The sequence below is a fragment of the Marmota monax genome, unplaced genomic scaffold, assembly GCF_021218885.2.
Source record: "Marmota monax isolate L192 unplaced genomic scaffold, Marmota_monax_Labrador192_F-V1.1 WCK01_AAM20220418_F8-fsc00179, whole genome shotgun sequence".
NCBI classification, from domain to species: domain Eukaryota; kingdom Metazoa; phylum Chordata; class Mammalia; order Rodentia; family Sciuridae; genus Marmota; species Marmota monax.
In genome coordinates, this window is record NW_026695200.1 from 224,935 (window position 1) to 238,841 (window position 13,907).

A 13,907-nucleotide genomic window follows, 5' to 3' on the forward strand; every position below is an offset into this window, starting at 1 on the left:
CCCTTCTACATTTCCCTCATTTGTTCTTACACCAAAATGTGGGGGAAAGCTGGAGTACTATTTTTGGGTTTCATGGCTGACTTTTGGGGGAGGGGTCTTGATTTCTATGACCTGTATTGAGGAAGATGAATTCTAGTTTCTGTGTCTGGCTTAAGAAAAGAAAGCAGGGTGAAAGATGGGAGGGAAAGAGGGTGTCAGACAGAAACTTTGCTTCCGAGGACTTCACTTTGGGGTATCATTTTCTGAGCCTCAAAACTGCATATCCGTATGCTATGCCCACTGAGCCCAAATGACAGGCCAGAGGGTGAAGACTAAGTGAGAGCATCAGTGGGAACTTGAAGCAGTGGGGACCTGGGGACACAGAAATCATGAACCCAGGAGGGAGGTGGGCCCCTGTGCTCTTCAGGCTAGAGACCCAGAGAACAAATTAGGATGATGAGCATAGCCTTAAGAAAGAGTCTGCCATGGGGCACAAAAGACACCTCCTTCTAGGTCATCATCCTTTACTTCAATACCTGACTCCTGTATTGGGCTGAGCCCTTTTGCTCAGGTTCCAGACAGCTTAAAAGATTAAGACATACATCACATAGAGAGAACAAATACATACAATTTATTCATTAAAATGAGGACCAAGTGTCCTTAACTCTGTAAAGTCAAGTTACATCATCAAAGCTGTTTGTTTAAAAGCAGAAGTCACACATGTTGGCAACAGTTCTCGAAACAGCCAGTGTCTTTTTGGTCAATAGTATTGCTTCAGGAGAGACAGCATCTCACAGATCTGCCCTGTAACTCCCAGAAAAGTCAACCAGCCAGATTTAGGTTCAAACTTCTTTACAAAGCCATTTTCCTAGGAGAGAATAAAACATAACATTTTTAAAATTAGCAGAGGCTAAGTTTTAAAAAAGCAAAGAAACTTTCATTTAAATGATGCAAATAGCTACTCCGCTCTATACATTTTGCTCTGTCATTGTTCTCTACCTCTCTCAAGTAGCATCATACAATAGAAATATAGCCTTAGCCATATTTTGAATTCTTGTGGTTTTAATGTTTTTTTGCAGCCACATGTGAAAAAATAAAAAGAAATGGGGGAAAATAATTTTAAGATATATTTAATATATTCAAAATATTATTTCAAAACAGTATAAATCATTAATGAATTTTTTTTCATAGCAAATATTCAAAGTCCTTCCACCTTAATGCAGACCAACCACATTGCAATTATTCAGCAGCCACATGTGACTGCACAGCAAGTCAGCACAGAAGCACAGCTCTAGAGGGAACAAATTCAGTTTTTTCTTTCTCTTTCAATTGCCTCGCATCGAAATATGTATTTATATTTATACACTATCATATTGAGAATTATGAGGACTCATGGTAAACCTAAATTAAACAAGTGTTTTTGAGCCTACGAAAAGGCTGATGACTATTTCTATTGCAATTCATTCCCTTTTGAGACCAGACATAGTTTTTCAAAAAAATAGTATAACCCAATGAGCTGTATATTGTATTCAGTTAATTTATGAACTATGATTATAAAACATCCTTATTGAAAATTACTTCCAGCTTATGCCCTCTCTTATTTCAACAAATGAGAAAATTGAGGCCCAGAAAAATGTAAGCTATCTAAAATAACCCAACTCTGTAGGACCTGGATTGGAATGCAAATATTCCACTTCTTTCCACTCCCTGCATTTCCAAACAAGCACCAAAAGGATTAGAAAATCGTTAAAATGGTTTTTTGAAAGGTTCATCTAGCAAATGTTTGCCCTACATTTTGTAAGTTCCAGAATCTAGGGTTATAAATGCCCCCAAGGTAGTTCATAGCCTAGCATGACTAATACTAAAAAGTGAGCCAAACATCTCTTTGATAGAAGAGATTGGAGAGTCCTGCAGTGCCCTGGAATCATCTTTGTAAGATTGCTGGCAGAGCGGATAGGCATCAGACGGGATTTTCCATCTGAAGGATTGCCTAAGGAAACCAGCTCTGCCTATGTGCTAAGGGTAGTCTCATGCTCTGAGGCACATGCTGTCTGTCATGCTGTATGTTAGGGCATGAAGAAACTGCTCCTCTCTTCTTCCTCTTCCCCTTCCACCATTACACACTCATATTTTCCCACACATTCTAGGTATGTAGACATTTCATTGCTCCCTTCCTAGAATTCCCCACATTATGAAATTAGAAAAAGCCCACATCTGGCAAGTATAATAATCCCCTCTAAAATGACTTTTTAAAAAATTTTTTTAGTTGTAGATGGATACATTACCTTTATTTTATTTATTTACTTTTATATGGTGTGGTGCTGAGGATTGAACCCAGTGCTTCACACGTGTTAGTCAAGTGCTCTACCACTGATCTACAACCCCAGCCCTAAAGTGACTTCAAACTAATATAACAATGATTGTTGTCTATTTGATGGGGCAGGTAATATGTCACCTTTTATATGCATTGAACTTCTAAAGTAAAAAAAGTGAACAGAGGAAAAATGGACAAATCCAGCCATGAAGATGAAACCACTTTTAAATTTTTTTTTTAGTTGTAGATGGGCACAATACCTTAATTGTATTAATTTTTATGTGGTGCTGAGGATCAAACCCAGTGCCTCATGCCTGCTAGGCAAGAGCTCTACCACTGAGCCACAACTTCAGCCCCAAGATGAAACCATTTTTTAAACTATGAAAAACCAAAAGAACAACAGATTGAGAAAATATTTACATTTACTATGAAAGAGTTCATTCCAATGAAACAGAAAGTCATCAAACATAAGTCATTAACAAATCTATGGGGGAAAGTTTGATATTACTAGCAATTAAAGAAATTCAATTTTACTACAATCTTATTGTTTCTTAGATCTATTAAATTGGCTTTGTTTTAAGCCTATGAAATAAATTATTTTTTAATAATACTGCCCAATGCTGATGTTGTTCCTTTGGTACAATCCTTTTGGAAAGCAATATGTATCCAGTAGGTATGAGTAATGTAATGCTCGTTTCTTATGAACCACTCACTCCACTGTGAGAAAGTTATCATTAGACAATGGTTCAAAATACTTGGGGGAGGGGAAAGGTAAACATACCCATGTTCACTATGAAATCATTATTTCTTTTTTTTTTAATTTTTTTTTTTAGTTTTAGTTGGACACAATGCCTTTATTTTATTTATTTTTATGTGGTGCTGAGGATCAATGAAACAGAAAGTCATCAAACATAAGTCATCAAACAGTGTCTCGCATGTGCTAGGCGAGCGCTCTACGACTGAGCCACAACCCCAGCCCCTCAAATCATTATTTCTTTTTTTTAATGTTTATTTTTTAGGTTTATGTGGACACAATATCTTTATTTACATTTATGTGATTCTGAGGATTGAACCCAGTGCCTCATGCATACTAGGTGAGTACTCTACCACTGAGCTACAACCCCAGCCCCCAAATCATTATTTCTATAAGGAAAAACTGTTGGAAACAACCCAAATGTCCAAAAATTGGGAATTGTTTAAGTAAATCATGTCACCTTAAATTAGTGAAATGTTCTATAGACATTAGAAATGTTAACCTGAAATATGTGAGACAATGTTAAAAATATTTATAATATAAAGAAACTGCTCCATGTACAGCCAGAGGAATCAGAAGTTGTGCTCCATTTGTGTAATGTATGTCAAAATGCATTCTTCTGTAAAATTAATTAGTTAATTTTTAAAAAATAAACTGCTATGTATACCCTAATTATTTTTTACATATAAATATCATATCCACATGTGGATATGTGATAGTAGTGGGGGTGATTTTTTTTTCCTCCTTAAAATATGCTTTTTATTTTATTTATTTTTTTTTAAATATGCTTTTTAAAGATATTCTTTTCAGGGCTGGGGATGTGGCTCAAGCGGTATCGCGCTCGCCTGGCATACGTGCGGCCCGGGTTCGATCCTCGGCACCACATACAAAGATGTTGTGTCCGCCGAAATCTAAAAAACAATAAGTATTTTTTAAAAAAAATTCTTTTCAAAAATATTTCCTTTAATGATGCAATTTGTATCTTAAGATCATTATATAAAAATATATGTATAAATAAGGATTCAGTATTATCCTAGTAAACAAGGAATGTCCAGGGAACATTTCTGGGAATAGTGATAGTTGGTTAAATTAAGCTACTCTGGTTTTAAGAAAACCTAAAGCATAAACTAATATATGAGACTGCTATAGTTTGAATGTCCCCTCCAAAACCCAGTTGAATTTTAATTGCCATTAAAATTGTGTGATCTTAAGATCAACCTTGAAGAGTTGCTTAGGTCATGGGGGTCCCGCCCTATATATTACGGCTGTTATTGAAGAAGCATGTAGAATTATACAAGGGAGGAGGTTCAGCCTCCTTTTATTTTCCCTTTATGTGTCTGTCTTTCTGTCTGTCTGTCTCTGTCTCTTTCCATGTGATACCTTCTACCATACTGCAGTGTGGCAAAGAGGCCTTCGCCAAATATAGTCTATCTATTTGATAGTTCCCAGCCTCTCAGAAAATTTCTTTTCCCTATAATTTACCCTGACTGTAATATTCTGTTATAGCAGCAGAAAACAGACTACAATATGCCTTATATCAATAATGTGAAGAAAATCAGAAACTTCAAACTTTTCCAAATCTATTGGCAAACACTATATTATAATACCATAATATTATTTCCAATTCTCTAGAGATTATTTGCTCCTTTATTCACTTAAGAAATATTCACTGAACACTGACTACATCCCAGGTACTATTTGAAGCATGGGAAACAGTGGTGAACAAAATACCCAGGATCCCTGCCCTCCCTAAGCTTAAATTCTCATCACAGAGACAGATAATAAGCTGATAAGAAAATAAATATGTAATGTGTACAGCTGTGAAAACTGTTAGGAAGGAAACACTGTAGGCATGGGACGGAGAGTAGCAGTGGTACTGCCTTAGATGGAGTGATCACTGAAGACTTCTCTGAGGAGGCAGCCTTGGAGCAGAGGGAAAAAGGGAAGAGGAAGGGCAGGGAAGAAGGGAGCCATGCAAACATCTGGGGGGAGATTATTCCAGGCAGAGGCAATAGCAAGTGCAAAGGCCTTGAGGGTAGAATGTGCTGAGCTTATCCAAGGAATCCGGGGCTACAACAGCTCAGAAGAGATTCATAGAAAATGAGATTTGGGAGGTGTTTGAAGGCTAGATGGTGTAAGCCTTTGGGTTTGGGGGTCACAACTTTGTGTTTTTGTTCCCAAGGTGAAGGGGCATCTTGGAGGGTTTTGCTTAGGCCAGGACATGATCTAATTCAAGTTTTAAAATATCACTCTGGCTGCTATGCAAACAACAGAATCTTAGCAGGGGAAGAATGGAAGGAGGGAGATTGCTAGGAGCCTAGTGATGGAGTCAAGTGGGAGAGGAAGGCAGCCTCAAGGCCCTGGACGGACACTCTTTGCTGACAGATTGGACATGGGGTCTGAGGGAAAGACGTCAAGGCTGACTCCCAAAGTTAGAGAGCTCTCTAAAAGAACCTGCAGGAAGATTTTTTCCTCTGACTCTTGGATCAAAACCAGGCATTTCAACGTGATCGCAATTATATTTCACCTTATTTTTTACTAAATGATTTCAAACTCTCAAGTTAAAATTCAAAAGAAATATAAGCATTTGACTGCAAGATCAATTTAATCAAAGGACACACCCAATATTTAAGATTATATCACTATTAACATCTTTTTTTAAAATATTTTTTAGTTGTTGATAGATCTTTATTTTTTTATCTATTTATGATTTTTTTATTTATTTATAACGTGGTGCTGAGAATCGAACCCAGTGCCTCACACATATCAGGCAAGTGTGCTACCACTGAGGCCCAGCCCCAGCCCCAAGATTATATCACTGTTAGATCTTTATACTTTAGTCAATCATCTACTTGTCTCTGTATGCCCAATCTGCCCATTCACTTGGCCTCAAGTTGACCTGACCATTAATTAGAGCAAGAGAGACAGAAGAGAAGGGAGGAAGGAAGGAAGGAAGGAAGGGAGGGAGGGAGGGAGGGAGGGAGAAAGAAGGGAAAGAGAGATAATCTCTTGGCTTAACTCTTATGACCCAAGCTTTAATATTCTGGTTACTTGGAAATCACCAACTGTGTACATCTCTACTTTAAAGGGGCTTTCTTTTGGTGTTTAGTTTCAATAATTATATGTCAAAACTTCTTGGACTTTCTCATATAACCCTCATAGCTGACAGTTCACCAGACACTTTTACAGAAATGTTTTCTAGTCCTTTACCTTCCCTTCCAAAGTAGGTACTGTCTTCATAATATACTGTATATAAAATATATTGCTATGTTATAGCATATCATATTTTATTATAACATGCATTATTTTTTTTTAATTTCTTTTTATAACATGCATTATTTAAGGAAGATGAGTCTCAGGTACTTCAGTAATCTACTCAAGTTTATACCTGTGATAAGGAAAGAAAATTGGAATTCAAATCTCCTGTTCCAATATTAGGTCACTGATTCATTCCATCCACAAATATTAGTTGGGTACCTTCTATGCAAACGGCCCTATGCTAAGCATGAGGTATATAGTGATGCATTAAGTAGACATGATTACTCCTGTGTGAGCTATGGGCTGAGAATTCTTTCCACTCCAGGAGTGCAGACAGGCACAGAAGAGTGCTCCATTGAAAGGAGTGAAGGGAGGAAAGTTACCTGGCTCAAGAGGAAGGATGATCCAAAGGGGCAAGACAAAAGTTGCTGTTCAAAAACATATTTTTTGAGATAGGAACTCACTAGGTAATCCAGCCTAGTCCTGAATTCCTGGGCCTGCCCTGAGCTGCTAAAGCACATTCTAATGGCTTCTACAACCAACCTTTTGGCTGTAGATGTAGTTCAGTGGTGAACTTGCCTGCATGCAAAAGATCCTAGGTTCAATCCCCAGCACCACGCAAGGGAGAAAAAAAAATTCTTCTCTCTCTCTCTCTCTCTCTCTCTCTCTCTCTCTCTCTCTCCCCTAGGGATTTAATCAGGGTTACTGAACCACTTAGCCACATCCCCAGTCCTTTTTATTTTTGAGACAGAAACTCACTAAGTTGCTTAAGGCCTTGCTGAAGTTGCTGAGGCTGACATTGAACTTGTGATCTTCTTGCCTCAGCCTCCCAAACTGCTGGTACCAGAGATCTAAATGCTGAAGACAGCTAAAAAATAACACTAACTCTTCTAACAGATCTTTCGAGAACCTATCCATTTTCGGCACTCCAAATTAGCAGTGAGGATGGAAAATAATAGTAAATGTGAAAGAGGAAGAAAAAGAGAGATGAGACATCTGGAAGGAAAGAAGGAAGGAAGGAAGGAAGGAAATTAAAAAGGAAGAAAGGAAGAAAAGAAAGTAGGTCAAGCTGATTTTAAAAAAGAAACAATAAGGAATGAGATTATGATTCCTGTTATTATTACACTGGCCTTACTTTTTCCCTTTAGTGCACCTGTTTTACATGGTGGTTAATAAATAATTGTAGTTGGTCATATAACTTATGGAAACTAAATACATTTAATCAAATTCTTTCAATGGAAGCGAGCTAATACTACTACTGATTAAGAGTAACTCAAGTTTTATATTGGGTTCTTATTTGCAGTATTCTTGCTTTGCATTAGTGATTTGATTCTTATATCAGTACAGAAGATAAGCTGCGATATTCTCCTAGTTTCACAGAGGAGAAAACAAGATTTAGGGAAGTCACATAACTTGTTCAAGTCACACAGTAAGCACTGGAGTCTAGAATGAACCCAAATGTGCTGAATCAGCTCTTACGTGTGTGCTGTGCTCCCATACCACATTTTTTTCTTTTCTTTTTTTTTTTTGGGCGGGGGGGTAACCAGGGATTGAACCCAGGGGCACCTAACCTCTAAGCCACATCCCTATTTTTTTTTGAGACAGGGTCTCACTAAGTTGCTTAGGGTCTCCATAAGTTGCTGAGACTCCTGCTTCAACCTCCCGAGCCCCTGGGATTACAGGCGTGCATCACCACACCCAGCCCCATACCACATTTTTGATCCAAGAGTTTTCATAAAGTCTCTGGACATGTTTTAAATGTAATTAGTTCATACATTTTGTGTTTTATGATCAGTGGGGTTTTTTTTAGTTTTTCTCAGAAGGGAAAAAAGGGAGAAGTCAGTGTTCGCTTGATAAAATTGTGAAATGCCTTTTCCCTCTTTTTATGGGCCACCTGACTTAACTAGTGGTAAGCATGTGATTGTACATTTCCCATGAAATGAATCATTCAAGAGTAAATTCATTCATTTAAGCATATTTGTCAACAACACTATGAAAATAATATCAGTTTGCCATGTCTGTACGACTGACTCAAAAGAGCTCTATCTGTCATTAACAGAATCAATGTCTCCTGAGAGCTAGGAACAAAATATCAAGATTGCTTTGAAAAGATCTCTTAGCAAGTTTATCTACCACATATAACACCTAAGCTACTCAGGTGTAAAAGTGAAGAGCTGGGAGCCTGCACAGAATGTTACAAAGGATGAGTATGTGTGCAAGCAGTTATGTGTATTTATATCTCCAGTCGGGGGAGCTTTCTTCTGCCACATGTTTGCTAACCCCAGTACCACCTCCAAAATAAGAGTACATTTCTAGACATTCTAAGGAACCATTTTTAACAGCCTCCATTCACTATGAGTTCCAGGAACTCATAAAATTCATTGTGAAAAAGTTAAATTTTTAAGTAACATGCATTCACTGACTGTGTGTTCCCAAGTAGCATGTCAAGCACTAGGAACACAGTCCAAGCCTATAGAGAGCTTGCAGGCTCATATGTGGGCCTCTGTGCTAGAGAATAGTTGCTATCACTTGAAAGCTATATAGTATGCTGAAATTTTGCTCAGCCTTTCAGTACAGCTTCCCACAGTCAGCTAGAAGAAAACATGGCTAAGCATCTCACATGCTTCACCCAGCCTTAAGTCAGGCTGAGTTAGAAAGAAGAATTCCAGGAAAAAGAAGATGATTAAAAAAGAAGACTGGTTGCAGTAACACCATCCTTAGGCAAGAAGGCCTTAAACAAAATGGAAATGGTATCAAGTAAAAGATTTATCAATCTGATTACATCAAACTTTTTTTTTATACTGGGGAATTGAACCCAGAAGCTCTTTACCACTGAGAAACATCCCAAGCCCTTTCTATTTTTTATTTTGGACATGGTCTTGATAAGTTAATTAAAGCCTCACTTAGTTGTTGAGGTTGGCCTTGAACTTGTGATCCTCCTGCCTCAGGCTCCTGAGTCTCTGGGATTACAGGTATGTGCCACCATGCCTAACCTGAATCAAACTTTTAAATATTTATAATGACTAAAGACATGAATAGTTCATTTGAAAAGATACTCAACAAACTAGAAGATATCTGTCACATATAAAAATAAATAAAAAATATCCAGAATATTCAAAGAATTCCTATAGATCAGTAAGAAAAAGACAAAATGAAAATGGGCAAAGGCTATAAACAGATAAATCCCTAAAGAAGAATTAGAAATTGTTAGTAAACATACGAAAAGATGCTCAAAATGAAAAGATATTTAGCCTTATTAAAAAAAAAACAAGAATTAAAACAAGATATGTTTAAATATATATCTATTTTAACCCGACAAATTGGGGAAATTATGACAGATTGCTACAATGTAATGTTAGTCTTCTGGTATGTAGGGAAATGTTGGATACTCTAACAAGCTTCTGATGGGAGTGTAACTTCCCAGAACCACTTTGGAGGGCAAGGATCCAGTAAACAATAGACATGTACCACAGCCCAGAAAAGCAACATCCACCCTAGAAAATCCACACATGCAGGAGGGAAGGTACATATAAAGATTATTCAGTGAAGCATTGTTCATGGTAGACAACTCTGGAAATAACCTAAATTTTCACCAACTAGACATGGCCAACTATTCAACAGCATTTACATACAACAGAATATATGACAAACTTTTAAGAATACTATTTTAGCAGAACAGAATGGCACAGGCCCATAATCCCCAGGAGGCAAGAGGTTAACAATTTCAAGGCCATTGTCAGCAATTTAGCATGATCTGTCTCAAAATAAAACTAAAGAGAACTGGGAATGTAGCTCAGTGGTAAAGTGCCTCTGGGTTCAATCTCCATTATAAATAAATAAATAAATAAATCCTATTATAAATAGTCTTGGTTGAAAAAAAATAAGTTGAAAATTAAGTACCATGTAGAATTTTAACACACACACACACACACATACACACACATATAAATTTTTTCACAAAGAAATACTATGAGGCTGAGGGTATTGCTCAGTGGTAGGGTGTGTTATTAGCCTGTGGAAAGCTTTGGGTTTGATTCTCACCACCAAACAACAACAAACTGTTAGCCAGGCATGCTGTGCCATGCCTGTGGTTCCAGCTACTTGGGAGGTCAAGGCAGAGAATTGCTTGAGGTCAGGAGTTCGAGGTCAATCTGGGCAAAATAATAAAACCCTACCTCTAGAAAAAAGAATGCTAGGTATTTCCTATAGATATAGCATGTTTTGCATGTGAAATAATAGACAAGAGTAGTTATCACTTAGGATAGATGAGAGTTAGGATTGGGCCTTGAAGAGAGGCTCCATGGGCACATAGGTGCTTTTAAAAACTAAGAATGTAGTGTATTGGGACATAAAAGGAAGCATATACATCCAGCTGTAAAAGGCTTCTTTTCTGCAACCAGAAATTCTCTGCTCTTTCCTGCCAGAGAGGTTGTATTTCCCAGTCAACCACTTGGACAAGGAGAGAGTTTGATTTCTACATATAACTTTGTCGAGGCATACTTTAAATTTTATATAATGGGAAGGGAGTTTTTAAGAAGCTCATTTATCTTCACTACCAGAAACTCATGTCTTAAACACACCATTTCAATCTCCTGTATTTGAAAGGGAGCCACTAAAAAAATAAAAAATACCAAAATAAAAATTTTAAAAAGGGTTCTTACCAACATGAATTCTCTCATAGGTCCCTACACAGTCTTAGCTTTTTGAGGTACTGATAATAATGTGAATTTTTATTTTAAAAATATTAAGTAATGGTTCTCTTTAGCCACAGTCCAGAATTTTTATATTAGAAAACTGACAAAAAAATAATTTGTAAGTAATGAACTTGCAAAAATATACACTTATCTTTTTCAACATAATAAATACCTACATATGACAACATCTAATACCAAGTGTTTCTGTACTAATTCTACATTGTTGTGACAGCCCTAGCAAAAAGTAAGTTTTAGATTGCCTGTGCTGTTGACTCTGAAGATGCATTAGAAAGCTGCTTTATAGGTCCCCAGACCTCATTACTGTAATTCATACTGTCCAAAATAAAAACTGTGAGGGTTTTCCAGCTAAAAAGTTCTAGTATTCATTGGAAATAAGCCAGAAAGATTTTAGGTTTTTTTAATTAAAAATTTCTAAAACAAACTACCCAAAGAAAATTAAATTCTTAAGTAGGTGTTTTGTGATGGTGGCTTCCATTAGCAAGGAAACTCTGAATTCCTATTTCACAGTACAAACAATGAAAAAAATTTCCATCACACATACCCAGCCTCCATTTTGCCTTATCCATTCTCCTGCATTATTCATAATGAACTCAGCCACAAAGTAAGAGATCTCCTCGTCGGAATCCACAGCAGGGGCAATCCGCTCTCGCAGAAGTTTCTTGACCAGAACTCCTCCGAAGGCAAATATGGTCACAATCCTTCCCCAGTTCATGATGCCATCTTCAAATTCCTTTTCCATCACTTGATTGAATATTGTTCTGGCAGTATCAGCAGACACCACATCAAAATTGTCCAAGTATGGTTTCAGATTCTTTTCAACTTCTTTTTGGACTGAGAAAGCCACGTTTTGTAACACTTTGGACGTTTTGTTGGGACTTGACCCACGTTGCGGTACCTGCAGGACATGCTGCAGGTAGTCCTGAGCCAGCATGTGGATGAACCTGAACTCACAGTCATTCATCTTCCCCTGGGGCAGAGCAGCCGGGAGCAGGTTCCTCTGGAGTCCGTGGAGGCCAGTCGAAGTAAATGCTTACATAGCTTGGCAGAGGCGTGACACATGTTATCTGGAAGCTGGTGGAATTTCTGTTTGCATCATGGTATAGTATCCTTCCTCCTAGTCACTTTCGAGTGTAGGCTGCATATGAAAGAGAAAGTTCAAATGTGAAAGAGGAAAACATTTCAGAGAGGCCACTTCCTCATCCTGTGAACTCAGTTTTAAAAGTCTCAAGTGTGAGGATGTGGAGATATTAGGATCCTCATACATTGCTCTCAGGAGTGGAGATTGAGTACATATCCTGTGAAAAGGTTGGGCAGTTCCTCAAAAAGTTAATTTTAGGATTACCAAAACAGCCAGAAATTCCATTCATAGGTATTGAAGGAGTGGAAGATGTGTCATCTCAAAATATGCCAAATTGGCCTGTTATTTCAGGCTGAAATCCCTTGAGGAACTAAAACTTCAGAAAAGGCCATTTGGCTTCTTTCGCTATATGCAACAAGCCATAAAGATTCTTTCAGACAGGATGTCCTTTCCATACCAAGGCCAGAAAATAGGTTTGACCACCAGAGGCTGGTAATTGAGGTTGCAGTGAACCTGAATAAACAAACTCTTTGAAGTATTTTCCACTATATCCCCACCCCACCCCTAAATACCTCTTAGTAACATCCCTACAATTTAATGTCCTAGTCTACATACTCATTTGTCCTGTCATTCCTTCACAAATTTATGTTTCTTTGTGTAAAAGAATAAATACAAGGCACTTGGACCATTTCTTCAGACTTGGTTCTCTTATGAAGATCCCCAAGTGTATGTAACCTAATTAAAACTTTTATGCTATTCTCTTGTGGATCAGCTCTTGTAGTAACTGGATTCCTAGACCAGTCAAAGAGAGCACATAGAAATTAAGGAGAAAGTAGATGAATCTCTCTGTCTCCCCCTATAGTATATACCCAAAAGAATTGAGAACAGGTATTCAAAGACTTATACATCAATGATCATGCAGTGTGACTCATAATAACCAAAAGTTGGAAATATAACAAATGTTCATCAACAGATAAATGTATAAATAAGTTATGGAACATTATTCAGTCATAAAAAGCAAAGTACTGGTACATAACAGCAATATGGGTGAACCTCAAAAACATTATGCTAAGTGAGAGAAGATAAGCAGAAAGTCACCTATTATATGATTCTATGTGTATGAAATAGGAAAAAGTCTGGCTTTAAGCCTTACTTAATTCATATTTTTAAGTCAGGTAAGTTATCCAACGTATGGGTCAGAGATTGTGGGAGTGGAAAGAATACTGGCTTTAGAGTCTGAGAAACTGAACTTGGTCCTGGCTAAATCCCTCTCCCTGTCCAAACCATGTGTCCTGCTCCGGGGATTAATTTGTAAAAGGAATCAATCCATACTGATCACAGAGGGTTGAGGTGAAATTAAAAGAGATGATCAATGTAATACACCTATCACCATGACTGGTAAAGTATAGGCACTTAATCAATGCTGGCTCTCCATTGTTTTTGTATGGACTAGCAAGAAATTTGGCTTCCCAGTCATCTTTTTTCCAAGTAAGTGCATAACTTCATAAGTGCACAGTTTGAAGTGAAAAGCAAATCTGTCATTTTATTTAGCTTTGGCAGCAGTTCTGAGAAAAGCTTGGCAGAGATGGTGAAATTTGTGGCTAAAAGGAGCATTGGGGACTTTAGGGTGGATTTCAAGCCTCCTCACCCAAGAGCATAGCAATTAAGGCAGCAACCAAATACTTGGGGGAGGTGGGGAACCATTCCTGACTGACAGCTGCAAGCCAAATAGTCAGTGGTTAGAGAAAATTCATGGTCCTCGGAAAAATTGAATTCTCTTCCCTCCACCAGCCATACATGGAGTGATTT

General features: G+C 37.6%; 1 protein-coding gene across 1 annotated transcript; it reads right to left on the reverse strand.

Annotated features, from left to right (window-relative positions):
* Positions 1-587: 587 nt before the first annotated feature.
* Bcl2a1 (BCL2 related protein A1) lies at positions 588-12,209 on the reverse strand. Its single transcript, XM_046428835.2, has 2 exons — positions 11,562-12,209; positions 588-847 (listed from the first exon to the last, which is right to left on the reverse strand). Exons 1-2 carry the CDS (start codon positions 11,979-11,981, stop codon positions 740-742), a joined length of 528 nt encoding a protein of 175 aa, XP_046284791.1. The 5' UTR covers positions 11,982-12,209; the 3' UTR covers positions 588-739.
* Between the last annotated feature and the right edge of the window lie 1,698 nt (positions 12,210-13,907).

Excerpts from the sequence above, each read along its gene's own strand:
- Bcl2a1 (XM_046428835.2), bottom strand. The coding sequence starts at position 11,981 with ATGAATGACTGTGAGTTCAGGTTCATCCACATGCTGGCTCAGGACTAC. Across the intron at positions 848-11,561 it reads TAAGGCAAAATGGAGGCTGG|GAAAATGGCTTTGTAAAGAA; the intron begins GTATGTGTGATG and ends ATTCTCTCCTAG.